The sequence below is a fragment of the Camelus ferus genome, chromosome 6, assembly GCF_009834535.1.
Source record: "Camelus ferus isolate YT-003-E chromosome 6, BCGSAC_Cfer_1.0, whole genome shotgun sequence".
In the NCBI taxonomy this organism is placed as follows: domain Eukaryota; kingdom Metazoa; phylum Chordata; class Mammalia; order Artiodactyla; family Camelidae; genus Camelus; species Camelus ferus.
The window spans coordinates 8,786,834-8,812,536 of NC_045701.1; the positions used below are offsets into that span (position 1 = coordinate 8,786,834).

A 25,703-nucleotide genomic window follows, 5' to 3' on the forward strand; every position below is an offset into this window, starting at 1 on the left:
CCCGGGGGGAGGAGAAGACACAACCAGGGAACAGCGGACATTGCCAGCCTGGCAATGTTTACTGAGGAGATGACAGTGCTCCAAGAAGATGCAAAAATCATGAAAATTTAAATGTAACAGAATTTGTTGAATTGATAGTCCTGTTGACAGAAATTTCTATGAGAAGATTTCCTAATGATGGAAATTAGAATGAATGAAACAGTGTTTTAACATGAGGCATATTGTTTTCCATGTGATTCATGAGAAAGGAATGTTTCTTCTTGAATCAGTGGGTGATGTATTCTCTGCCTCAAAAGCTTGGGGTGAAGCCAGTATTTATGAAAAATACTTAAAGTGAGCAAATATCTCTAATTGGCAACCTCACGTGTGTTTTTCTTCGTATAGAGAAAAGGCTGGTGGTGAGTTTTGGATTTGGAGGATGAGAGAAAGGAAAATTAATTCTTCTCCTGGATCAGATTTCTCCCCCTTTAGTGAATTGGATTTGTGTCACTAATCAAATGTGGTTATTAATATTAATTCTCTATATAAAGATTTTTTGGGTTGATTGTCTTGAAAGGGCTGGCATTTCTGGATGCTGGTTCAAGGGAGACCAGTTGGAATTGAACTTTTTAAACGTTCCTCGCTGTGTGACCTCGTCATTCCCAGGGCAAGCAAGGCTTCATTCCCCCACCCCACCCCACCCCACCCCACACACGGGCCTTTCCCATCTTTGTACCTTTGCTTTCACTGCCTCCCTGGTGAATTCAAGTCATCCTTCCAGGCCCAGGCACATGTCACCACTTCTGAGAAATCCTCTCGTGATGAAAAATCCATTTTCCCCCCTCTTCTTCTATCCTGGTTTATTATTGTAGCTGTGAGTGTATTAGAATAATAGCCACTATATGTTGCTGATGCCGGGAGCTGGCTGCTTGCTTTACGTGGAGTGTCCCCAGCTTGAAGAAATAACTAATATCACTATCCCCATTTTAAAGCAGCGGAAACTGAGGCTGGGAGAGGTTTCATGGTGGCAGAGCCAGGGGTGCCCCTGGAACCCAGCCCCAGCACCCGGCTCTTGACTGCTGTGCTGTCTGCGGGGTTTTCAGCAGGAACCTTTTCCGGACCCCCCAGCACCTTGCAGAGCGGGGTGCAGAGCAGCACGTGGTGGGCGTCGGCAGGTGCAGGGCTTGGTTGGAAGTGAGGGTGTTCACGAGGGCCTTGCTGGGAAGACAGCTGTGGGGAACCTACATGGAGGTGTAGAGGGTGCTGACTGCCTCTCCAGCACGGCAGATCCACGAGGGGCCTGTTCTCTCAACCCCATCATCACTGCAGTTGCCCCTGAATGTACTGGGGAGCTGCCTCCCTGCCTCAGCACGGTTCTGACATCTCACCTTCAGAAGAGAGAGGAAGTCTACTTTTTATTTCTCATTTTCCTCAAATACTGTTTCCAAGTGTCTGTATTCAAACAGCCTGCGTAGTACGCAGCAGAGGCCCTGTTTATCTCCCCGGAGTGGACGGTCGGAAGCCACGGTCCAGGATCTGTCACTTGCTTTCAGAACTCTGGGCTTCTCAGCAAGAAGTGGGTTTTCCCAACTCACATGTCCATGCACCACCCCAGACGGACCTGCCCTCCTAAACCAGAACCTCAGCCTAGTGCTGCCCTGCATCCATTCTCCAAAATACACGGCCAGTTCTTTATTATTATAAAAACCAATGAAAACTGTAATTTGTATATATATTTTGCACATTTTTTAACTTAGACATTTGAAACTAGTTGGTTTTTTTTTTTGATAGGTACTGAGCTAATTCCTTTCTTTTTTTTTTTTTTTTTTTTTTGATTAACATAGTTTACGATGTTGTGTGAAACTAGTAGTTTTACATGCTTTTTCTCACCTTGTATTTGAAAAGTCTACAGGTGTAATCTCATTCGGTTGAGAATGACTATTCAACTCCAGGTTGATAACAAAAAATTTAAAGTCTTTTCCTTTAGTCTGTTGGAAAACCGATATTTTTGTTCATAATCCAAGTGATAGGTAGATGGCTTTTTGTTTCACTGTTTTTTTAAATAGATAATGTTAAGTCTCTTCTGTAATTACTGTATTTCATAATCAAATATTTTTATATTAGTATTCTACAAGCTCAGAGTCAGCTCAGACTCTGAACACTGTAAATGGTAGTCTTTTTTAATATGTTTCCTTGCAGTGTGGGATTGGGAGTTTGGGGGGGACGGTGGGTAGGAGAGTGGGGTGAAGAGAGGATCCGATAACATCCTGGCTCCATTCTCTCCTTCACAGGGTAAAGCATCAAGTCGAATACCTGGGTCTGAAAGAAAACATTCGCGTGAGGAGAGCTGGTTACGCCTATCGGCGCATCTTCCAAAAATTCCTACAGAGGTAATGAACTGGTGACTCAGGACTTCTGTTTTAAACAGGTTTATCGAGATAATAATTCACATATCATACAATTCACCCATTTAAAGTATGTAATTCATTGGTTCTTAATATATTCATAGACTTCTGCATCCATCACTATGATTAATCTTAGAACATTTTCATCAGTCCAAAAAGAAATCCTATTCCCTAATCATCAGCCTCCTCCCCGGCCCCTTGCCCGAAGCACACACTTCTTTCTGTCTCTATAGATTTGCCTGTGCTGGGCATTGCATATAAATCGAATCATATATGTCTTTTGTTCCTGGCTTCTTTCACTTTGTATGTTGTCAACAGTCATCCTGTAGCATATACCTACCCATCGCCAAATAATATTCCATTGCACCGCTATTCCGCTATTCCACATTTTACTTGCTCATTCATCGGCTGATAGACATCACATTTGGCTATTATGAACAGCAAATAATGCTGCTACCAGCGTTTACGTGCACATTTTTTATGCGGGTGTATGTTTTTATTTCTCTTGCGAACATAGCTAAAAATGGAATTGTGGGGTCAAATGGTAACTCTGTTTAACCTTTTTCATGAACTGCAGGATTGTTTTACAAAGTAGCTGTATTTTTTACCTCCCCGCTAACAGTGTTTGAGGGCTCGGATTTATCTGCATCCTTGGCAACGTTTGTTACTGTCTGACTTTCTGGTTCTAGCCATCCTGGTGGGTATGAAGTGGTATCTTACTGGGCTTTTGGTTTGCACTTCCCTGTTGGGAAATGATGTTGAGGACCTTTTCATGTGCTTATTGGCCATTTGATAAATGTCTGTTTCAGTCCTTTGACCATTTTAAAATTATTTATCTTTTTAGTATTAACTGATCATTCTTTTTAGCATCACTTATTATAAATAAATCAGTAGCCTCAAGTATTTTATCTGTGTAGAGTGACACATACGTTCAGAAATTCATGGTAATTGTGACTTGGGAGGGACTGAGATTTAACTTGACTGAGCAGATTAATAATATCAAGGCAATTTCAGGAACATAACCTACTTAAGAAAACATGTTTAAGTATTTAACCTCCCATTTTTTGTATCGCCTATGTATAAATTTAAACTGCCTTGTGTATGGTTCCATTAAAGTGCACTTGGCAGAACTTATACATAAATTCTTCTTTTTTTGTGCTCCTTTTTTTGAAAAGGATAAAACTTAGTGTCCTTAAAATATTATGTAACTCTGACTTCTCTAATGATTCTAAATTAGTGGAGGTCCACTGATTTCCTACATCTGTTTAATTTCCTTTATGAAAGAAGGGAGGCATAGTATTTTAATCAGAAAATAATTATGTCTTCCTGGTCAATGATACAGGAGCAAGATGTAAGAAAAAAAATTTTTTAATTCAAATTTTATGTAACAAAGAGGTGGTAGGATGGAGAAGAGCTTAGTTACTGTCTTTGAAATCCAGTACTTTTAATAAAGTCGTTTTCCCTTTGGGGATGGTGTTCTGCCGTAAGCCTGGGGTGGCTGACCTACCGATCATCCACTTGGGTCATCCTATGTGCAAGGTCATTGATGTGGAAGGTCAGGAGAGGGCTAACAGAAGGACAGATCGTTCCATACGATAAAGCTTCATTGATTCTGTCCCCTGCATTCAAGATTGCTGATAATTTTGGAGGTGGATCAGACTAGGAATAAAACTCCCCCTCATGGCTCTCTGGATTAAAGGGACCACTACACCTCTACCGTAAGCAGAGCCGTATGAAAAGAAGTCTTAAGGAAGGTGAGAAAATAGATTGGGAGAGCTCTTGGATCACTCTAGCAGCATCCATTTGCTGGCAAACAACTGAGATGTTAATTATCAAAGATTTGGCACTTCTTTAAACAGATGGGTAGCACTAGCTCCAAGCAGGATTTCTCAACCTCAGCTATTGATATTTCGGGCTGGATGAGTCTTCGTTGTGGGGGCGGTCCTATGCGTTGTAGGAATGTAGCAATCTCCTTGGCTTCTACCCACTAGACGCCAGTAGCGCCACCCCCCTCATCCCATCCCCCACCCCGCCTTCCCCCAGTTTTTACACCCAAACCTGTATCCAAACATTGCCTAATGTCCCCGGCAGGGGGCAAAGCCAACTGAGTACCATGGCTTAGATCATCATTACAGTTTTTGCAAAACTGCATTTCTTTGAAAATACTCTTTTTTAATTAAGAGGGGAAAAAATTAAATACAGAAAATAGTGAACAAGAAGTATGTCCTCCATCTTTCTCTGATTTAGAAAGGTCTGCCCTCAACAATTCCAAAACAGTTTTATCCTCTTTCAGTATTTTTTCTGCACTTAAAAACTCTAGCTGATTCTTGCAGATTCTCTCTAATCAGCATTACTATTGAAAACAGATCAGATTCTTTTTAATCTAATGTTGATTTTTTTTCCTTTTTTTTTTTTTTTTTTGAGAAACCAATTCTAGTAGACCTCCTGCCTTCCATATTATTTAAAAAGAAGCCAACAGACCTGACTTCCATCAGTGGTGCTGTGAGCTCCACTGCACGGGGCAGAGCAAGAAGTCCACACTCTCCTCCCCTGGCAGGAATGTCTGGGATCCCCTGAGTGGGCTGTTACTTGTTTGCAGCAGCTCCTTAAATGAGCTACAAAATGACCTGGTTGTAAGATCCAGATCTCTCTCAGTGCCGTGGTAGTTGCATGGCTCTGCATGGCTCCATGTGTGCTGCTTCCTTTTGCAGCGTTCACAGAGTAAGCGTTTAGTGAATGTTATGCCCTTTGAGTTGAGGAACTTTCTCTGAAATGGTTCTATCCTTGGATGCCTCCCTTCTTAGCTCTCCTGCTGCAGGCTTTTCCATTCAGAAGAGACAAGTGGGCAGCCTTATCTTATGAAAAGCTGGCCCTTTGATGTCATACTTCTTTTGATTTGAGAATACTGGGAGGATAATAAAAAAGTGTAGAAGAAATGTTAGTTTTTCAGTAGAATGTACCTGTTTATTTTCCTCCTCAAAAATGGCTAGCAGGCCATAGACCTGTCAATGAGCAAGGACTGTCTGTCCAGAGACTGCCATTTTCCGTAAGGTATATGAGTGCGGGATCCTGGCCCGTGAAGAATTTGTCCAGAGTCTGCCCCTGACTGTCGCATTCTGTGACTCCCTGTGAGTAATTGAATCATCTCACACCTTTATTCTCTCCATGGCTGAGAGAAAAGGCTTTGTTTATAAAGTTGCTTTCTAGGTGCCCACAGAAAGACTGACCAGTGAGAAAGTAACAACCTTACGGAAGAAGCTGCATTACTACCCAGCACAGCTGTCCACATGTGCGTGTGTCACACACCCCTCCCTGGGAAGGAAGCCCACAGGTCTAACAGAGCGGTGGTTCAGGCACTATGTAGAGCTTAGAAAACAGTTTCTGAGTGTGTCCATTTCCTCTCTGAAAAATTCTTTATATGGGTCAAAACCATCCCTCTTAACTGAGAATTGGAGATTAAAAGTTATAAGATGCTCGAGTGTCTCCCGCAATGGACCATGTGCCCTGGAAATAAATCCTGCACTACTTAAGCAGTAGAAGGAAGACCCCTTATTCACTACCTACCTAATACAACTTTCGTCCCTTCAGAAAGTGTTAAAAAAAAAAAAAACCTGGTAGAAATGGCAGCCTCAGGGTGGGGGGAGGGTATAGCTCGGTGGCAGAGTGCATGCCTAGCGTGCACAAGGCCCTGGGTTAGATCGATCCCCAGTACGTGTGTCACACCCAGCACAGCGCCTGATGCGGGGAGCGCCCCGTCACGCTGGAGCCGTCAGTGTCAGTGCTCGCCGCTGCGTGCCTGGCATTGGGTGAGGTGCCCAGTGTGCAGGGTGGGCCGCACAGAGGCGGTGCCCACCCGCGTAGTGCTTGTCCTCAGGGAGGTGACATAAAGGAACCAAATGAGCGCAGATTGACTGTAATTGCAAATTATGATACATGCACTGAGGGAAAAATGTTATTTTCTATCAGAGGAAACTAGCAAGGGGCCAGTTTTTGCTTGAGTCATCCACAAAGGCCCCTTTGGAAGTGTCACGGAAGGGAGCCCCTGAGTAGGAGCCAGCCACGTGAGGAGTTTGGAGAACGGCACGGGCCAAGGCTCTGAGGGAAAGCGCTGTGTGTGTGAACGAAGAAGAGGCCGTCCTCCCGGGGACAAGCGGAGCCGGAGAAGGGCAGAGAGACGGGATTGGAGAACAGCCAAGGGCCAGGCCACCAGGGCCTCCAGATGCACAGAATCCCAAAGAGGAGACTCCATAGTAATAATAGAAGCTGCTCAGGGGGAGCTTTAGAAAACTCTGCATTGACTGCAAAGTGCTCCCAAGAAATGCAGGGAAACCAGTATTGAGAAAAGACTGTGATTTTGCCCAAAGAGTGTCATTGGCGACCTTCAGCAGTGCTATTTTTGGACAGTGGTAGAAAGAAAAAGCAGATTTTCTCCAGGGCGTTAGCATGGAAACGGATAAGGAAGGAGTGGGAGGCAGCTCTGAAATGGGCATCCCAGACCCAGTGGATTTTGGCAGCTGTCAAGGTCCGTCCCTAAGCCTGGGGAGGGAGGTGAGTGGCGGGCCTGGACCCCAGCAGCACCAGGTGCCTTTGGGGGGCAATCCAGTCTGAGCCTGCTCCCTCTCTCCCTTGTCATCCTCACAGGTACGCCATCCTGACCAAAGACACCTGGCCCTCGTGGAGAGGGGAGGAGAAGCAAGGTGTTCTCCACCTGCTGCAGTCCGTCAATGTGGACAGTGACCAGTTCCAGCTTGGGAGGAGCAAAGTCTTCATCAAAGCCCCCGAGTCCGTGAGTTTCCTCAGGGCCACCCCTGTCCCTGCAGCCCCTGGCCGGCCCCCTCCGCACAGCGCGGCTGCTGCTTTTCCTCATCCTTCAGTTCATGCCTTAAATGTCACCTCCTCATAGCAGGCTTCCCTCTGTCCCCATTCCCCACACCCCAGTGCCCTCAAAGCCCTCAGGGTGGATAAAAAGCTGTCATCGTAAAATGTGTTCTTTTCTTACTGTGTCTCTCCCATTCTAGGTGGTCATCTCCTTGAGTCTGTTTTCTGTGCCTTTGTATACTTAGAGCCTCGTAGGGAAAGTGGCTCGTGGGAGGTGCCTGGTAGTTATTTTTAGCATCCAGTAGTGTCTTAAGTGAAAAGGTCCTTCTTTGCCCACAAAGGAGGCTTGGGTGAACCTTCATCCTCCCTTGGGTGACACCAAACAGGTCGTGTCACAGAGGCTCAGGCTTCCTCCCTAAAGGAGGCGCAGAGCCCGGGAGTGAGAATTCCCAGGACTGTGTCTTGAAGACCGTGGAGGAGCCTGGAAGGCGCTTGGAGGAAACCAGGAGGTAGAAGGGGCCGTTCTTAGGCTTAGAGAACATTTACCAGGAAGGAATCTGCACATAGACAGCTTACAATTCACAGACTTATCAGACCTCCACGGATTAATCGAGAGGAACTTAATTTTTCCTAATGAGGGTGTGGTCCCTGTGAGCCTCATGAGCGCCCACAGGAAGTTCTCAGCTGAGCGGGACCCCTCCACCGCCCCTCAGTTCTTCTGCCCCGTTAGGTCTGGGGTTGTGGAATGAAGGCTCTGCTTCCTGAGTTAGAGAAACTGCTGGAACTAACCAAGCACAGACATCACCCTTTCTGAGGTTCTTGTAACAATCACAAGACTCCATGTCAAGGGTCTGTGGTGAATTTGGCAAAATTAGTCACCGTATCCAGGGAAAATACCACGAGAACTTGCAATGTTGGCACAAGAGAAACACTAGATGGGAGTTTTCTCCCCTAGAATGGACCCCGGGGCTGCCAGCCTCCCGGCTCACCCGATCAGCCCGAGACTCAGAGATGTTGATGGCTGTCACTGAATGGCTTTGTGAACCACCAAGGTTGTTAAATAAATAAGTGGCCCACATCAATAGAACCCGTTTATGAAAAGTTTGCGGTAGCATTTTCCACCCCGAGTTATTTGTAGCTTCACAGCAATTTCGTTTCCAAATATAAAATGAAAATGTTGTGTCATACCCCATTAAGCAACCCACAGAACAGCTCCTGTTCTTTCTAAAACGGGATGGAGCGATGTCTCGGTACAATGGAGAACTCTGTTGTCGTATGCCCGCTTTTACTTTTTCAACTTGCTAAATTTTCACATAGAGCAGCCTTGATATTTTTCATGCTTGTGTGTGTGTGTGTGTGTGTGTGTGTGTGTGATTCAGTTGAGCTTTGGGATTTTACTTCCAAAATCAAGAATTTTTTTTTCCCCCGTGTCTTCCTCCCACTTGCTTTTTTACCATCTACTTGAGTTTCCTCTCCCCCATCTTTTTAAATAGGCACACACACACATACACACACACATCTCCCGCCCCGCTGTCACTACTCTCTCCCCTCCCCCGTCACTCATCCCTCCACACCTAGCCCTGACATTGCAAATACATTCACCAAAAAAACTGGTTTTTAAAAATTCACCTTGTGGTTTTTGCCTTGACTTTTGTAGTAAATGTGCTGAATATACAAAATAATCCACCGGCTTTAAGAATCCGCATCAGACATCAGGCACCTAAGGGTTTGGTTTTGTTTATTGGTTACATCTGTCCGTGATTTTTGCTTTTTTTTTTTCCCCTTCTCTCTCTTTTTTTTCTTGAACCTCCCTGATTTCTAATCCCTATGGCTTTTGGAAATAACCTGAAACCCAGATAATCTTTCAAATTGTCTATAGGAAGTCAGGGGTTGGTTGCCTCTTCATGCTGCCTGAGTCACAAGTGTATTTTCTGTGACACTCCCAAAATAGTTCTGGGAAGAAGAAAACAAGACTTACTCAGAAACCCAGCACACGAGATAAGAAACACCAACGAATAATCTTCCAGGCGACAGCAGGGCTCGGATTTTAAACATTCTGTCCAGTTGTTAAAACCCTTTTGTTCCTTGTGCCTGCTGTGTATGGCTCTGAAGGCTGTGCAATGACGTGCCGCTCCCGTGGTGTTGGTATTTCGAGTCTGAGGTGTTTTGACACGGCTGGGGCTGTGAGAAGAAGAAGCTGAGTGTCAGGAGGAGACAGATGTGGCTCCTGGGTGCGGATCCAGATAAACAGAAAGTTAATCAGGCCCAGCTACCTTCAGACCAAACTCACCTGTTTACTCCTGGAACGTTTTTTACAATGACATTCATCGTTGCTGCTTTGGGTTTTTATCGGTCCATTTTATTTCTGTTCTTAGAGAGTCTTGTAAACCACTTCCTAGGTGTTTCCTACCATTTTACAAGTTGATCAGATGCAGGTTTATAGGGAAAAACTTGTCTGTTACATTGATGGAGAGTCTGGCAGAGCCAGAAAGACCTTGGTTCCCGTTCCATCCCCGCTCTGGTCTTAGTTCCAACGTACTCACCTGTAAAATGGAGAGGACAAGTAAGTGGCTCGTGTAGCTGTTGAGTGGGTGAAAGCAACGCATATAAAGCGTCTAGGATGATTCTGGACCCATAACGGGCCCTCGGGACCTTTCGGCTATTTGCCGTCATCTTCATTATCCCAGAGCTTTGTCGAGCGGGGTGCAGTGGTCAGCATTCATTGTTAAGACGGCCCGAATCTCAGGACCTGCCAGGGTCTGATGTGGGCCCTTAACTGGAGCAGTCTCAGCCCCTGCCAGTGAATCCCAGTCCTGACTAGCCCCTCTGAGGTCCAGCTCCAACCACCAGTTAGTATCCTCTGCCCCAGTGACTCTGGGGAGATCCCCATGAGGCAGGAAGCCTGTCCTTTCATGGAACTGAAAGTAGGCCGGCCCTCTTTCCACAGCAGCAGTGAGCACCAGCCTCCGCCAGCTCATTTGACGTAGCCACTGAATACCTTCTTTGGATCAAGGTGGGAAATAAGTGGCTAAGTGTTGAATCACTCATTTTGTTCTCACTGAGGTTATGAGCTGAATACACTTGCATCCAGCTACTTTCCACTATGCTTTTTTTTAAATGAAAAGTTATAGTAATCATAAACAACATGGTCTAGTAACCATTTTTTTCACATTTGTTCACAAGTCTAAGAAGCTGCTTCCTGCTCTGTCCTTGGCTAAAGTGAACGTCCCTGAAGTAACCCCAAAAAAGTGATGCTCAGGTCCTGCAAATTAGCTCACGTTTGTCTCCTCTACGTTCACAGCTCTTTCTTCTAGAAGAAATGAGAGAGAGAAAGTATGATGGATATGCTCGAGTGATCCAGAAATCCTGGAGGAAGTTCGTGGCCCGGAAGAAATACGTCCAAATGAGAGAAGAGGGTATCGTAGTCATTCTGTTTCATACGTTTACCAAATCACAAGAATGCTTCCACGCTAGGATGAGGTTACAAGTTCATTTTACTTTGTGTATGATGTCGTGTGTGGAAGGAAACCGTGTTTTCACTGAGAGTTTCTGTGTCTTTTCCACGCTGAGCGTGTTCATCCTTTCCCTGGGGGACTGACCCTTCTCCCTTCTCTGCCCCTTTGGGAATTGCAGCCTCAGACCTCCTGTTGAACAAGAAGGAGAGAAGGAGAAACAGCATTAACAGGAACTTCATCGGGGACTACATCGGGATGGAGGAGCACCCGGAACTCCAGCAGTTTGTGGGCAAGAGGGAGAAGATCGATTTTGCAGACACGGTGACCAAGTATGACCGGAGGTTCAAGGTACATGCTGACTGGCCTCCCCTGAGGGTCTCCAAACAGATTCCTTCAGTTTAAAATAACTCATAATTTTTGCTTTTCTGATTACCAAAACGGAACATGTTCATTGTAGAAAAAAATTTTTAAATGCAGAGAAGCCACAAGAAAAATAGCCACTTGTATCCAGAAATAGTCACCATTAACATTTTGTGTGTTCCCTTTACAACTTTTTTATGCAGACGTACGTTGGTCTATTCAGTTTTACAGACATGAGATCTACTTAGTACATGCTGGTCCATGTCCTGGGTGGTTTCTTAAAATCTGCCAAGGAGAACTTACTTTATTACTAGGTGTGTCGATATAAATTATTTTGTTTAGTTGCGTAGTATCCCATTCACCAGTCACTTCACTATTTTTTCTAACCAAATTCTCATTAATCTGTTCTTAGTGGGTTTTTTTTTTTTCTATCATAAATCAAAGGATGCAGTAAGCATCCTTTTATGTGTCATTGTGCATTTGTTTACTAATGCTTTTAGGATAAATTGATAGGAGTGGAATCATTGGGTCACAAGATTCCAGAATATCAAGGAAGTGTTCTTACCCATCTTCCCTGAGTGAATGACTAAGCAGGGCTTTAACATAGCCCCTGCGGGACAGCTGATTTTTTTTTTTTTTTAACCTCTTCTCTTAGACACTTTCTTTTACCTGATAAAGTAGTGAAATCTGAAGCCACCAATAGCTTATGGACCCATTAAGAGGTTTTTTGTGTGTGTTCTTTCTTGTTTTTTTGGTCAGGGGAAAAAAAAAACATAACGATAAATAAGAACATTAACTTAACAAGAAGGATGATGTTGTCCTGCCGAAACCAAATCATTTTTTTTTTAACAGCCTGAGTATGGTGCCAGCTGGTCTGGTGGCGGATGTGAATGCGAACATGAGTGCTTAAGTCTCTCAGCGGTGTTTGGGTGTAACACAGTCTGTTGATGTTAGATTTTTAAAGGCTATCATTGAAATGAAAATGTATCAATTTTAAAAAGCGAAAATGTCATGGACTCACGAAAATTGTAAATGCAGACACTGGAGGGATCCCTGTGTGAGAAACGTTCTGTAGCAGACCGTTCATTTGTAGGGTCACCGTGTGTGTTGGTTTGTCCAGAACTGTCTCTTTACACCCGTCATCCTGGTAACTTGGGCGGATCCTTATGAATCCGCCTTGTTTGTGAGTCAGAGAGTCAAATACCAGCAGTTTAATGTATATATATCAACCTAATAATCATTTCACAGTGTCCCCGTTTGCTCTCGAGGGACCTGGTTGGATGATGCATGGAACGACCGGCCATCCGGTGGCCGTGAAAATTTGCTCCCTAAGGAGCTGCCTTCACCTGATAACAAGGGCCCTCCGTGCGGACTGTTGTCACTTTGACACGTCTGACTGTTACCGGGTAAAGGGAAATAGGAATTACCTCGGTTCTTGGCCACTTGAAAAAAAAAGAAGTTTTAACGAGAGACAGAAAGCATGACATAAGCAAGATTTTTATTCTTGAAGTAAAAAGGTAGTGAAAGATAGTGCACTTCCGAGAACTGGGAGCGGGCCATCCAGGGGAGGAAGAAAGGCGCTGCGCCTTTATTTTTCCCGTGTCTACATCCTAGCTTAGGGGCGTTTTCGTGATTGATTGATTGATTGATTGATTGATTGATTGATTGATGTGCGGCTCAAGTTCCCTGTGCTCAGGCTGATTGAAAACCCGGGTTCCCTGCGCTCTGGCACGCCCGTCCCCTTTGGGGCAGGCTCATTGGGTCACGTTACGCCGGGGCCTCCTCTTACGTGCAGCTGCAGCGTTTTGATTTTAACTGGCTTCTTTTGCTGGCCCTCAGGGAAAGTAAAGGTTTCTGGAGTCCCTTATCCTCAGAGCAGACGTGCTGTTATTTTCTGGGTTGTTCCTTTCCCCTTCGTCTCCCCCTGCCCAGTGCTCATTTCTGTCTAACTGCCTAACATTCCCCCCTCTAGTCACAGGACCCCAAATCTTTGGAACATAGAGGGCGACCACCACTCTAGCTACTTCCTACTGATTGGGGGTGACGATGGGGCGCTTTGGGGTCACTGGTGGTGAGCGAAGGGTCGGTGTCCATCGAGAGGCTTGTATAAAAACTGTCTTGGCTGATTGGTTGATTACCTTGTTGGATAGACATTTGAAGTTTGACTCTAGATGAGAAGAAACACATTTTATAGGAAGGTTGAAAAGACAGAGGTCAAATACGCAGAGCTAATCCTAGCCAAGGGATGAAGTGGGCAGACAAGGTCATACCTAGTTAAATGGAAAAATTGTCTTTAAAAAAAATTGATGTCTGTGTTTTCTGTTGATTTAGGCTTTAGACGGCAGATGTTGGAGTGTTAGCCCAGTGAACCAAAGGAGGAGAAAAAAGAGGAACCCTAATGTCAGAGACATTTTAAATTAGTATTAAAACAGTTTGGTGGGGGCCCAGAGGAGAACAGATTAGAGCCAGGAGACATTTAAGAAAGAGGTTTAACTAACAGGGATCCGTAGTCCCCTGGGGTGATGGGACAGTCTCCCCGGAATGTCGCTTGAAAAGCAGTCACAGACCTCTAAGAGGTTCAGAAGAATATGTGGCTCCCATTGGTGAACCAGATCTCATCAGGGTTTTCCAGGGGTTGGTCGGTGAGATCTGTTCTCGCTCCTAGAGAAATGGACAGCGTCTCGTGACATAGGTGAAAGGAGGAGCCTCGTCTGGTGATGGTAATAGTGTAGCAGGACTGAGTGTCCCACAGACGGAGACAGTGACATCTGGGTTTTCCAATAATAATACCTGTTTAAGAAGCCGAGCATCTGAGAGCCAGAAATGTCCCTTGCCTTTTAAAAGATCAGAAACTTGGTGGTTAGCGTATTCTTGTATAGGGGCCCCCAGAGTTAGCTTAAAAGCTTCCTCCAGGAGACTGGAGAGGGCTCCCAACACTCTTAGGCAGGAAGGCCAGCCTCGAGCAGTGGGATCTAGCCACTTGGAGAGGTATCCCATGGGCTGCTGGATGGGACCCAGCCGTAGGGCGAGGACCCCCAAGGCTATTCCTCCTCTCTCATGAACGTACAACCGCAAAGGCCTTGTGGGATCTGGAAACCTCAAGGCCAGGGATCCTACTAGGGGATTTTTTTAATTCTTCCATTGCTTCCTGTTGGGAAGGACCCCACTGGAGAGGTCCTGGGTCATCCTTACCCTTTAAGCTGTCATTTGGAGGTTGGGCTATGGACCTATAGTTAGGGATCCAAAGCCTACAGGAACCTGTTAGTCTGAGAAATGCCCTGTTTTCGAGTAGTGGGATTAGGGAGTTATAAGATTCCCTGAATTCATTCAGGGGAAAGGCTACGGTGTCCAGGAGTCAGGACAATTCCTAGATAAGTTACTTCTTGTTTGACCATTTTAGCCTTGGACCTAAAAACTTTATATCCCCATTCAGCCAAGAAGTTAAGAGTTTGGACTGCATGCTGGGTGGCCTGTTCTCCAGTAAGAGGGCAGATAAGTAGGTCATCTACTTATTGGAGAATAGTTCCTTTTTCAGGCTGTAAGCCCTGTAAATGTTGGGCCAAAGCTTGCCCAAAGAGGTGAGAACTGTCTCCAAACCCCGGCGGTCGTGCTGTCCAGGGTAGCTGGCGTTGATACCCATTGGGTGAGTTCCACTGAAAGGCAAATAAATACTGGGACTGGGGACTAAAGGCTACACGGGAGAAAGCACCTTTAGGTCTAAGGTAGGGCACCACTGGGCTCCTGGAGGGAGGTTCCCCAGTAACACACGGGTTTGGAACCACTGGATGAAGAGGCACTGCTGCCTCATTTATGATTCGTAAATCCTGGACCAGCCTATAGGTCCCGTCTTTTTTAATGACTGGAAGGACAGGAGTGTTGCAGGAGGAGTTAACAGTGTAAGGAGTTACACTGTAAGAACTTAGAAATTACAAGCTGAAGGCCCATCCTTGCCTCAGGTTTTAAAGGATATTGTTTTCGATTAGGGAAGCAGGTGGGATCTCTGAGGGAGATGACAACAGGAGCAGCTGTCTTTGCTCGCCCTGGGATAACTGGATCCCAGGCAGCAGGATTAATTTTATTCTCCCAGGCCTCTGGGTCCGGAGGTCTTTCTCCTTCCCCAGAGAGCAGCAAGAGTTGTAAAGAGGTGGAAGTTTGGGGATTTTCTCCCAGGATAACTCAGGTCCCCAACTTGTAAAGATCTCGGCCCAAAAGGGGGCTGGGACACTCTGGCATGCATAAGAAAGAATGTGCGAAGGAGCATTCGTCCCAGAAACAACAAAGGGAGTGAGTAAAGAATCTTAAAGTTGGTTTACCTGTGATTCCCATGACAATACAGAATCTAGAGAAGGGTCTGGAGAAGGAAGTTGGGTGGTCTCAGTATCCAAAAGGAAAGTTACTGTCCTGCCTGCCACATCCATTTGTCCCCGTGGCTCCAGCCCAGTGATGGGGATCTCTTGCGTTGGGGCTGACTGCAGGGGGCTTCTTCAGTCCTGGTCAACCATCTGCAGGTCTTGGGCCGGTTTTCCCCCCGCAAGCCATTTGGCTTGAAGGACAGAGGACCACCCCATGCCCCTGTTGGCTACACTGAAAGCAGGCAGATCTTGGAGGTCTGTCCCTGTAAGGACATTCTTTGGCCCAATGACCAGGTCGGCGGCAGATGCTGCCCTTGTCGTTGGACTTACTAGGGCTGTTGGGGGCCGGGTACGTCAGGGCGGTGGCTGCCCTTGAGGGGCCGCAGTCACCTGGGCAGGCCTGGCCTCCTTCCTTCTTTCTTTCTCCTGAGCCCTGGCCTCTTGCATCTGATCTCGATTATAAAAAACCGTGGCAGCAATGGTTAGCACTTCATCAAAAGTTACTCCAGGTTCCAGGATCCCCTTTTGGTGTTTTCGTCTAATATCGGGGGCAGACTGAGTGATAAATTTATCCTTTGAGATGATTTGTCCCTCATATGAGCTGAGGTCTAAGTTAATATACTTAGTAAGTGCCTCCCGGAGCCACTCTATGAAAGAAGTGGGGTTTTCTCCGGGCTCCTGAGTAACAGCCAACACCTTAGAATAACTGTAACCTTCTGTTGGGCTGCCCGGAGTCCAGCCTTAACACAGATTAAAACATGGTCTCTTTCCCACTTTTGGTTAAGGTCATTGTAATCCCACCTGGGGCCCATAGGGGGAACAGCTGTTTCTATGGGGTAATTGTCATTAGATAGATGTAGATTATCTGCATATTTCCTGGCTTCTCTGAGAACCCTTTCCTTTTCTATGTCAGATAGGGTTTGGCCAAGGATAATATTAACATCTTTCCAGGTAAGATCGTATGCCAGCATGAGGAGCTGAAATGCCTCTGTGTATTTATCTAGGTTATCTGAATAGCTTCCCAGATCAGTCTTTTTTTTTTAACTTTTTTTTTTGAGTTATAGTCATTTTACAATGTTGTGTCAAATCCCAGTGTACAGCATAATTTTTCAGTTATACATGAACATACATACATTCAGTCACATTCTCTTTCGCTGTGAGCCACCACAAGATCCTGTATGTATTTCCCTGTGCTACACCGTACAATCTTGTTTATCTATTCTACATTTCCCAGATCAGTCTTAATTTGTCTCAGTTCTACCAGAGAGAACAGCTTACGTATGAATTGAGGACAAAATTCTCTACCGGTTTCTACCAGGGGGCAGCTCTTAGCTATCAAAGGTAATGGAGGAGCTGAAGGCAGTGTCTTTCCTGAGTATGAGGGAAACGAGGGGTATATGGTAGGGAGAGCAGGGCAGGGCGTAGGTTTAGGAGAGTCCCCCTCTCTAGTGGGTGTCGGGGACAGTAGGTTATTAGATGTAACCATTACCTGAGTGGTTAACTTACATCCTTCTAGGAGATCACTGCTGTCCCTCAGGAAGTAAAAGATATGAACGCATGGTATTTCAGACCATTTGCCTTGTCTCTTGCAGAAGAGATCAAGCTGGAACAAGATGGTGCGTTTATGCTCCCGTTTATAGGCCATGTTTCCTCTCAGGGATGTCGATATTGTGGCCAGGCAACATTACGAAGGAATATAAGTGTTCTTCTTTTGAGGGTTTGTGGATTAAAACGGTCCCAGTTGGCCAACATGCAGCCCAAAGGAGTCCCAGCAGGGACAGACTCTTGGCTTCCCATCTGAAAAACAGGGGCAGAACACAGAGGGGTTTCAGAGCTTAGCGTCCTAAGGTGAAAGGCCCGTGGACTAGGCTGACGTCTCAGCCTGTCCTCAACCAAATGCATCCTAGAGGGTAGCCATGGATCAGCAGTGCCTAGCGTCCTAGGGTCCTGATTCGGGGATGGAAGCTGACATCTCAGCCTCCACTCCAGAAAGGGGGGAACAAGTCTTGCTGTGTGCTGGGTGTCTCCGTGGTCTGATTGGAGTGATCTCCTTTAGTTTAGCCAGTGGCTGGTCACCCGGGAGCAAGAAAGAAAAGGGATTAAGTTTATTGTGGCTCTGGCCTACCCTTGCTGAGCTCCACCTGGAGCTCCCTGGAGGGCAGGGTGGTGAGGGGGGAGCAAGCTGGCTCTCACAGCACAGCGCAGGTGTGGACAAGGTGTGCTGTGGGCAGGCGTGCATGTGGCTGAACATGGGGAGGTGGCATGTGGCCTTGGTACCCCAGTGCAGCAGTCTGCCGGAGCAGGGGATCCCAAATGGGCCACCTGCAGCCCAACCGGCCCAGCGCTGCTTGGAGCTCCGGACAGCAGGGCAGGAGGGAAGTGGGGTTGCACCCTGGTCCCCAGCTCCTGGCACAGAGATCCGCGGCCAGAGGGGCCACCCGCCACCGACCGGCCCTCATGGCTTGGAGCAACCAGGTGTGCACCCAGCTGCCCCTCCCTGCCCAGCCACCACTCACCTACGACGCCTTGTATTCTCGGCCCAGCTGCACAACCGGCCCCAGGAGCTTGTGCTCCGCTGACTGGCCTCAAGGAGGGAAGTGGAAAGTGAAGGAGATAGGATTAGGTTTAAGCATGCAATCCGAGTCATGGCGCCTAAATTAATGTTACCGGGAAAAGAGAAGTAAGAATTACCTCGGTTCTTAGTCACCTGGGGAAAAAAAAGAAATTTTTAACAAGAGACAGAAAGCATGATATAAGCAAGATTTTTATTAGTGAAGTAAAAAGGTAGTGAAAGATAGTGCTCTCCTGAGAACTGGGAGCGGGCGTATCCAAGGGAGGAAGAAAGGCGCCACTCCTTTGTTTTTCCTGTGTCTACATCCTGGCTGGGGGGCGGGGTTTCGTGATCAATTGATTGATTTGCGGCTCAGGTTCTTTGAGTGACCAGGCTGATTGACAGCTCAGGTTCCTTGCTCTCAGGCTGATTGAAAACTCGGGTTCCCTGCGCTCTGGCACGCCCGTCCCCTTTGGGGCAGGGTCATTGGGTCACGTTACGCCGGGGCCTCCTCTTATGCGCAGCTGCAGTGTTTTGATTTTAACTGGCTTCTTTTGCTGGCCCTCAGGGAAAGTAAAGGTTTCTGGAGTCCCTTATCCTGAGACCAGATGTAGTTATTTTCTGGGTTGTTCCTTTCCCCTTCCTGTCCCCCTGCCCACTGCTCATGTCTGTCTAACTGCCTAACACGACCACCTCCTTAACACGCCTCTCCCTCTCCTTGCAGGGTGTCAAGCGAGACTTGCTTCTTACTCCAAAGTGCTTGTACTTAATTGGACGAGAAAAAGTCAAGCAGGGCCCAGACAAAGGCCTTGTGAAGGAAGTGCTGAAGCGGAGAATCGAGATGGAGAGGATCCTGTCCGTGTCCCTCAGGTGAGTGGTGACGGCGCAGCAGCAGGGAGCCCCATCTCTCTTCAGCATCGCCACCCGCCATCCCAAGTGCTGCCTGGAGAAAGGCTCCTCACTCGCAGTCGTGGTGAAGGGAACTGAAATTCCCGTCTTCCCTCAGAGGGCCTGACCCTCACACGTCTCCGGGCGTCCCTGTTCCTCAGAGAATGAGATGCCGAGGAAAAGTTGCCTTATGATCTGCTCCTCCAGTCAAGGGACGCTCAGATTCTTTGTTCCCATAAAATTTGATAAATAAACCTAGGGTGTGAAACAGACACAGCCTGTTCGCACTTACTGAAGTGGGGCCAACGGTCCGGATCCCCGCCCGCAAGCCCACCTCGGCCGTGTTGAACCCTAACCCATTTCACCAGCAAAGGCCCAAGCAGAGGGGGCCAGACGGGCACCACGATTGGTTTAGTTTGCCATGACCTCCGAGTGTCCTAGGAGGGGCGTGTCTTTGGACTCCTTGAGGGCCCTTTCTGCCTGTTCATGCCCGGGAGGGAGTACAAATTATGCGTAGCCCTGGAGTTCTTGCCAGGTGCTCCTTCGTCTCCAAGTTCACGGGCAGGCCTTGCGCCCCTCCTGTGTGCACTCTGGCTTTCTTTTGGTAGAAGGGCATCTCTGCCTGCTGACACTTCCCTAAATCCTCCCATGCTAGTAACTTAGAGGGTAACTAAGCTCCCTCTGATGAGAGGAAACCCTCTCAGTCCACAGAAGGCTAAGGAAAGAGGAAGAAAGGTCCCGTTGAGCCAGCAGCTTCCTCCCTGCATTGCGTCCCTGGGCCCTGCTGAGGACGCCACTGCCTCTGCCGGTGGGCTTCGCGCTGCCATTGCATTGCAGGTGCTGTTCTGGTTGCGAACGTGTCTTGCTGGACTTGGGACACCTCTAAACTCTTACTCCACATAGAGGACAAAACTGCTGCTCCCAGCGGCCTTGTGTGCTCAGGCATCTGGCCCACCAGGCTGGCTGGAAATCCTGGCTCTAGTGCCGTCATCCAAAGCAGATTTTAAGTTGTGTCCATTCTTGGCTGTGTTGCTGTGGTTTCTGATTCTGTCTGTTTCCCATTTTCCTGATAAAGGGCCAGGCGGTGCAGCGAGGTTAAGTGTTTAAAACACTTCAGTTCAGGATGTGGTAGAATTTTTTTTTTTGTCAATGGAGGTACTGGAAATTGAACCCAGGACCCCATGCAAACTGAGCACACGCTCTACCACTGAGCTATTCCCTCCCCCAGGATGTGGTGGAACTTCTGAGCAGATGAGTCCATCGGCAGCTCTTTGCAGCCCCACCTTGGATGGGTCTCAGTGCCGTGGATTTCACGGAAAAGCTCTCAGCACTGTCTGGTTTTCAGGTCTTGCTGAGCATCCAAGCTCACTGGCTGGGTCACAGCCTGAGCTGGGCAGCCTGCCAGCCCCACCCTTCCTGGCTAGCTGGGCCTTGAGGCTGCCCTTGGTGTTCCAAGGAACCCAACTGGAAGCATCTCTTTTCTTCTTGCCCGGGGACCAGCTAGACCTCGGCGAACGTGGGTGAGCTGCGAAGTGCTGGGAGAATGACAGCTTTGGTGATCATTGGTCTTCCTTTTATTATTGCCCAGGTCTGTCTTCAGCCTTCAGACCCTTCAAGGAATGCCTGATCACAGTGTATCTACATTTGTATCAAGTACTTTGACACTTACTATCTTGTCCATCTAGTCTTCGAAGTGTGGGATATTCACTCTCAATTTTTTTTCTTTTTTCTTTTTTTTCTTTCTTCTCACAGCTTCTGGGGATGCAATGTCTTAGTAAAATCACCTTCTTTTTCTGCTTTCTCTTTAGTATTCATGGCCTGGACATTTGCTTCCTTGTGGCCTCTCCTTGTTAGAGGATGTAATAAAATGAAGGACTTAGCCTGAAATTTGTTCTGGCTCTAGGGAAAAAAAAAGCCTGAGTCATTTTAACTTGTCCTCCTTGTATATTACAGTTACTGAGCCCCACATTTACCAAGATTAGTACTGTTCCCTCGTTTCCGTCATCCATTGGGTTAGGACAGGAATCTCACCCAAGTTAGAAATGCACCCAGATGGATGATGGATTGTGTAGAGTCAAACCCACAATAGAAATTGATTGTAGTGCCAGATGAACAACTTGTGTGTGTGTGTGTTCTCAATATATTTCAGTATTGATATGGAGAAATATTTTAACAGTTGTCTTGCTCTTTAAGAAGAAAGTTGCAATGTGTGTGTGTTTTCAAGACTTTATGAGGCTTCTTGACTCTTGGCTGGAATGATCACCTGGCTGCTGCTCATTCAGACTATCAGTGTCTTCTTTCAGCCCGTCTCTGGCTCTTATAACTACTATCAATAAGGCCAAGTTGGCTCCCAGCTCTCTATTCAAACACACCAGCCCTACAGAAATAATTACGAGACAGTCTGGGGAGATGTGAGCACGGCAAAATATCCGATGAGGGATTTATTCATTTCTTTAGGTGTGCCGATGGTACTGTGGTTATTTTTATTCAAAGAGGCTTTATCTCTTAGAGATAAGCACTGAAATATTTAAGAATAAGATAATGTAATATTTATACTCTGCTCTAAAATATGCTAGCTGGTGTGTGGCAGTGGGGGGAGTGGGCCTGTAAAGAAATATGACTGACTGGATTGATCCACATTGCTGAAACCTCCTGACATGTGCTATTCTGCTTTTTTATATATTTGGAATTTTCCATTATAAAAAGTGTTTCCTACTCCTCCGGTAGACATCATATTTTTAAAAGTCTTTACCTTTTGTAAATGTACTGAAATATATCTAGCTGAATTATAATTGAAAATTCTTAAAAATGTTTTTAACTTACAGGGAAAAAACAGATTAGACCCAATAGCTCAGAGATATGGTGACTACAGTTGCTCAAAGGAACAGGAAAGAAGTTTATCTAAGTAAAAGTTAGGAAGATTGACACCCGCATTTCTGCCTTCATTGGAGACATGGTGAGGATCTCAGGAGTGACACATTGACATGTAGTTGAGACGTTGGATTTCCGAGGCTTTGGGCTATCTGCTGACAGGAGGCCGAGCATCAATTTTTGAAGGATCCTTCCAGAGCTGCTTCTGGCCCAAGTACTGACCTGGCCTCACCCTTATTTTAAAAACTCAATTTGCTGGAAAGGTGGCCACCAGGTGTAACAGCCCATGCTCTTTGCCTTCCTGTTGGCGGCGGTGAGATTGGTGTCATCAGTCTCATACCTGGGGCTGTCTCTGCTGAAGCTGCCGACGGCCCTTCCCATTCCAGTAGCTGATCCCCAGAAGGCTAAGCCTGAAAGCTATGGGGCCGCCTGTCTGGGTGGGGAGAGTTTCTAGTACTTGTACTATTGGAAGAGGGGGGCTTTAGACGGAGGCCCCAGGCCCCCTGGGATGGTTCACTGCCTGATTGCCCTACTCCTCTGGCAGTAAGGACAGTCTGCTCCCCTCCCTGCTCGGCTGCCCTGACGCATGACTGAAACCCTGCTTGCTGTGGCCTTTGAGCTTTGGGAACCTGGGAGCTGTTGACATTTTTGGATCGATCCGCTTCCCTTGTGTTCAGCTCTGGATTCGCGGGTGAACGAGACACCATCCCTGCCTCAAGGCGCCCCATCCCGTTCTGCAAGAGGGAGCAGTGTCCTGAGTAAATGTAGCGCGTGGCTTGCACGTGTTGAGAGTGTGGTACCCGGGACACTCCTGGGGTGCAAAAAAGATGGGAGTGAGCCTTTTCCCCTGGGGGTCCTGGGAAGCCTCTCCTGGGAGGCCGGTGCCGAGGCCTAACACCACGTGTATCTGCACTTTCCCACAGAATTTAAGTAGGATTCCCAAACTGGTGTCATTGGTTTCTGTGAATGGTAGAATTCTTTTCACCTCTGTAGTGTTTAGCTTACTAAAAGGAGCATCTATTTCATAAGCAGGAAACATTTTTTTTAAGGCTTAAATAAAGGCAGCGGCTGTCCTAGCTGAAACTGCCTTTTTAGCTTTAAGGAAAAAAACTCCTGGGGCGAGGGTATAGCTCGGTGGTACAGTGTGTGCTTAGCATGCATGAGGTCCTGGGTTCAATCCCCAGTCCCTCCATTAAATAAACAAACAAACAAACCTACCCCCCCAAAAAAACTCCTTTAAGACCTTACCCAGTGTTTTATACCTAACATTTTTGAGAAGAAACTATTGGGGGAGGGTATAGCTCAGTGGTAGAGTGAGTGCCTAGCATGGGTTCGATCCCCAGTACCTCCATTAAAAAAAAAAAAAAGACTAATGACTTCCCCCACAAAAAAATTTTTTTTTAATTGAAAAAAAGAGAAGATACCGGTTATGGAAGTAAAACAAGATTTCCTAGTGTTGTTAGCAGTATAACAATAAGCCACAAAGATGGGAGAGTGAAGAAACAGTAGAGAGCCAGACCGGCGGCCGGTAACGCAGTTTCCAGCACAGGACACCACGCCGGGCGTCTGTAAGGAACTGCAACTTGAGCATATGAGTAAGACGGGGGTGAAGTCCAAAAATAAGTCTGATTTTTTTTTAGGAAAAAAAATAAATGGAAAAGCTTTGTTTTCAGATGTAGGCGCGTGGGCCGCGGAGAGGGAAATGAGCTGAAACTCTGGCCTGGGTGAGGATGGCTTCCTGACACTTGGACCTGGGTCACCGAAGGGTGAGGTTTTGAATTTGATGGTTGAAGTCAAAGTGTCCAAACAGTCTCTTCTCATCTGCAGACTCATGCTGATAATTGACCTTGATGTTTGGCCTACTTGCTTTGTTTATTTATGATCGTGGAACTCCTAATTAATCTGAGCACATTAAACCACGCAAAGTTTCTTGCGTTGGGCTGATTTAACCCTGTTGAATAACCGCTGTTCCACCTAAAGCACAGCCTGGCAAACAGATGTGCCCAGACATGTCAAGTGCTTTGCATCAAGCAGCTAAAGCGGGAGCTTCACTCCACCCTACACACCAAATCTGGGGTTCGTCCTGGCTGCCTCTTCCCCGTCGTATGCACCCCCTTTGTATGCAGCTGCCTTCTTAGACCTGTGCTAGCACGCTGGCACTTTACTTTCTTAATTCCGAATGATGGGAGAGCCGTTCTGAGCAGCTTTTATGCAAATGCCTTTTGGAATTTCGAATTGCTGTCATTGAAGTGATGAAGAGAGTTACAGAGTTTTCATCTGCCTGTTTCTAGGCAGCGGCTTTGTGGCCACACTCCCTGAGGTATATTATCCTCAAACTTTAAGAAAAGAGTCTAATTCCAGGTTTGGAAAAGTTGACGAGCAAGGAAGTACAGTGGGGATTGTGAGCTGTCCTGTGATTTTCATTCCTCTGCATGTTGATAGCCGGCAGCCCACCCCAAGGCCTCATCCCCCAGGCTCCTTTCTGCCAGGTGTGACCATGTGACACATCGCCGGCCAGTGGGGTGTGAGCAGTGACGTGCAACTTCCGGGTGGTACCTGTAAAGGTGGGGAGTAGACAGACGCCTGGCTGCCAGGCGCTGGAGGACTGTCGTGTTGGCCCTGAATTGCTTTTGTACATGCTGTTGAGTGACAGAGGTAAAAACGCTATGTTGTTTAAACCTCAGGTTGTCGGGGTCTTCATCACAACTGCAAAATCTGTATCCCAGCCAGCACAAGAGTGCGCAGGTAGCGTGGCTGTGATGCGGGGATATTTGGGAACAAACTCTGGAGGTAATAGTCATGACCACGTGCTCCACCCAGGTGGCCATTTGGTGTCCCCAGATGCCTGTAAAGGGTTCTGACTTTGAATCCAAGAAGAACTCTTCGATGTCCCCGTCTTCAGTGAACAGGACACGAAGGGCCCCGCTCTTTCTTCCCCGTGATGGTGTTTTGCCACCAGCTTCCTCCATTCCTGCCCTGGGGCTGCATGTGCTGCTGCTGTGTGCCTTTATGTTCCCGCTTGGTTGGGGTCCTACCTTAGACCTTCTTCCTCCTGTGAATTACGAGGCTCCTTTCCTGTAGGGAGACTGAGGAGCTGAGGTCTCAGAGAAAGAGGCTGTGGCTGTAGCATCTGGCTCGATCAGGGACAAGTCATTAGCTCCCTGCTGCGGCCCAGAGACAGTTCCTGACAAAGCTGGGATCATCCAGGCTCTCTCTGCCCACGAAGACCTCTGGTCCCACAGACCGCCCACCCCGACCTTGTCCTAGTCCTGCCACTGAACAGGGAGGCCAGAGGAATTGTAGTTCAAGTGGATCAAACTCTGCATGGAGGAGGAATCCCTCCCCTCAGGATCCTCTGTACCCCAGTCCTCCGTGTTTGCCTCACCGTCTGGTGGTGTCACAGCACAGTCATCCCACGGATGCGGCGGTACCAGGGCCCCGAGGGCAGAGCATAGCTCTGGGTGACACAGCTCAGCTCTGGTTACTAAGGAACCCTGTCCTCAGCATTTCCTGCACTCGGAGAGATTACAGTTTCCTGTGGTCAGTTCACTGAAGCAAGATCACTTACTTTGTTTATTTTACCTGGAAGAACACCTACCATCCGTAATGAAATGTCACTCTCTATAGGGTTGTCTTAGGTGCTTGACAGTGTTGCTTGGAGGTGGTGGTAAAGTTGTGTATCATGAAGCCTTTGGGGCGGTGGCCTCCCTCCGCTGCACTACACATGCAACAACCAGGGAAGAAAAACTCTCAGTCATATGTGCATTGTGGTTTCCACAAAGTCTGGCTGGGGCCGGGGATGGAACTAATGAACCCCTGACCACTAAGCGTATTCCCCGGGACTGGCTTTGCCTCAGCCTCTCTCTGCCGTTCTTCCCACAGCTCCCAACGTTCCCTCCCTTCCAGCTGTGAGTCTCCCCACAGCCCTACCCGGTCCAAACATGCAGCTCCCACGAAGGTGTGTTAAGGTGGTGACTGTGCTCGCTGTGTGTGCACCTGTCTTGTATTTCTCTGGACTCTGGTG

At 47.2% G+C, this 25,703-nt stretch overlaps 1 protein-coding gene across 1 annotated transcript in view; it reads left to right on the forward strand.

The window, feature by feature from the left end:
* MYO1E (myosin IE) overlaps window positions 1–25,703 on the forward strand; it is a 190,477-nt gene that overhangs the window by 141,722 nt on the left and 23,052 nt on the right. Inside the window, exons 18-22 of the mRNA XM_006182336.3 lie at window positions 2,271–2,369; window positions 7,026–7,170; window positions 10,504–10,618; window positions 10,836–11,005; window positions 18,645–18,790. Of these exons, the coding sequence (XP_006182398.2) occupies window positions 2,271–2,369; window positions 7,026–7,170; window positions 10,504–10,618; window positions 10,836–11,005; window positions 18,645–18,790 (675 nt within the window). The remainder of the gene's footprint in view (window positions 1–2,270; window positions 2,370–7,025; window positions 7,171–10,503; window positions 10,619–10,835; window positions 11,006–18,644; window positions 18,791–25,703) is intronic.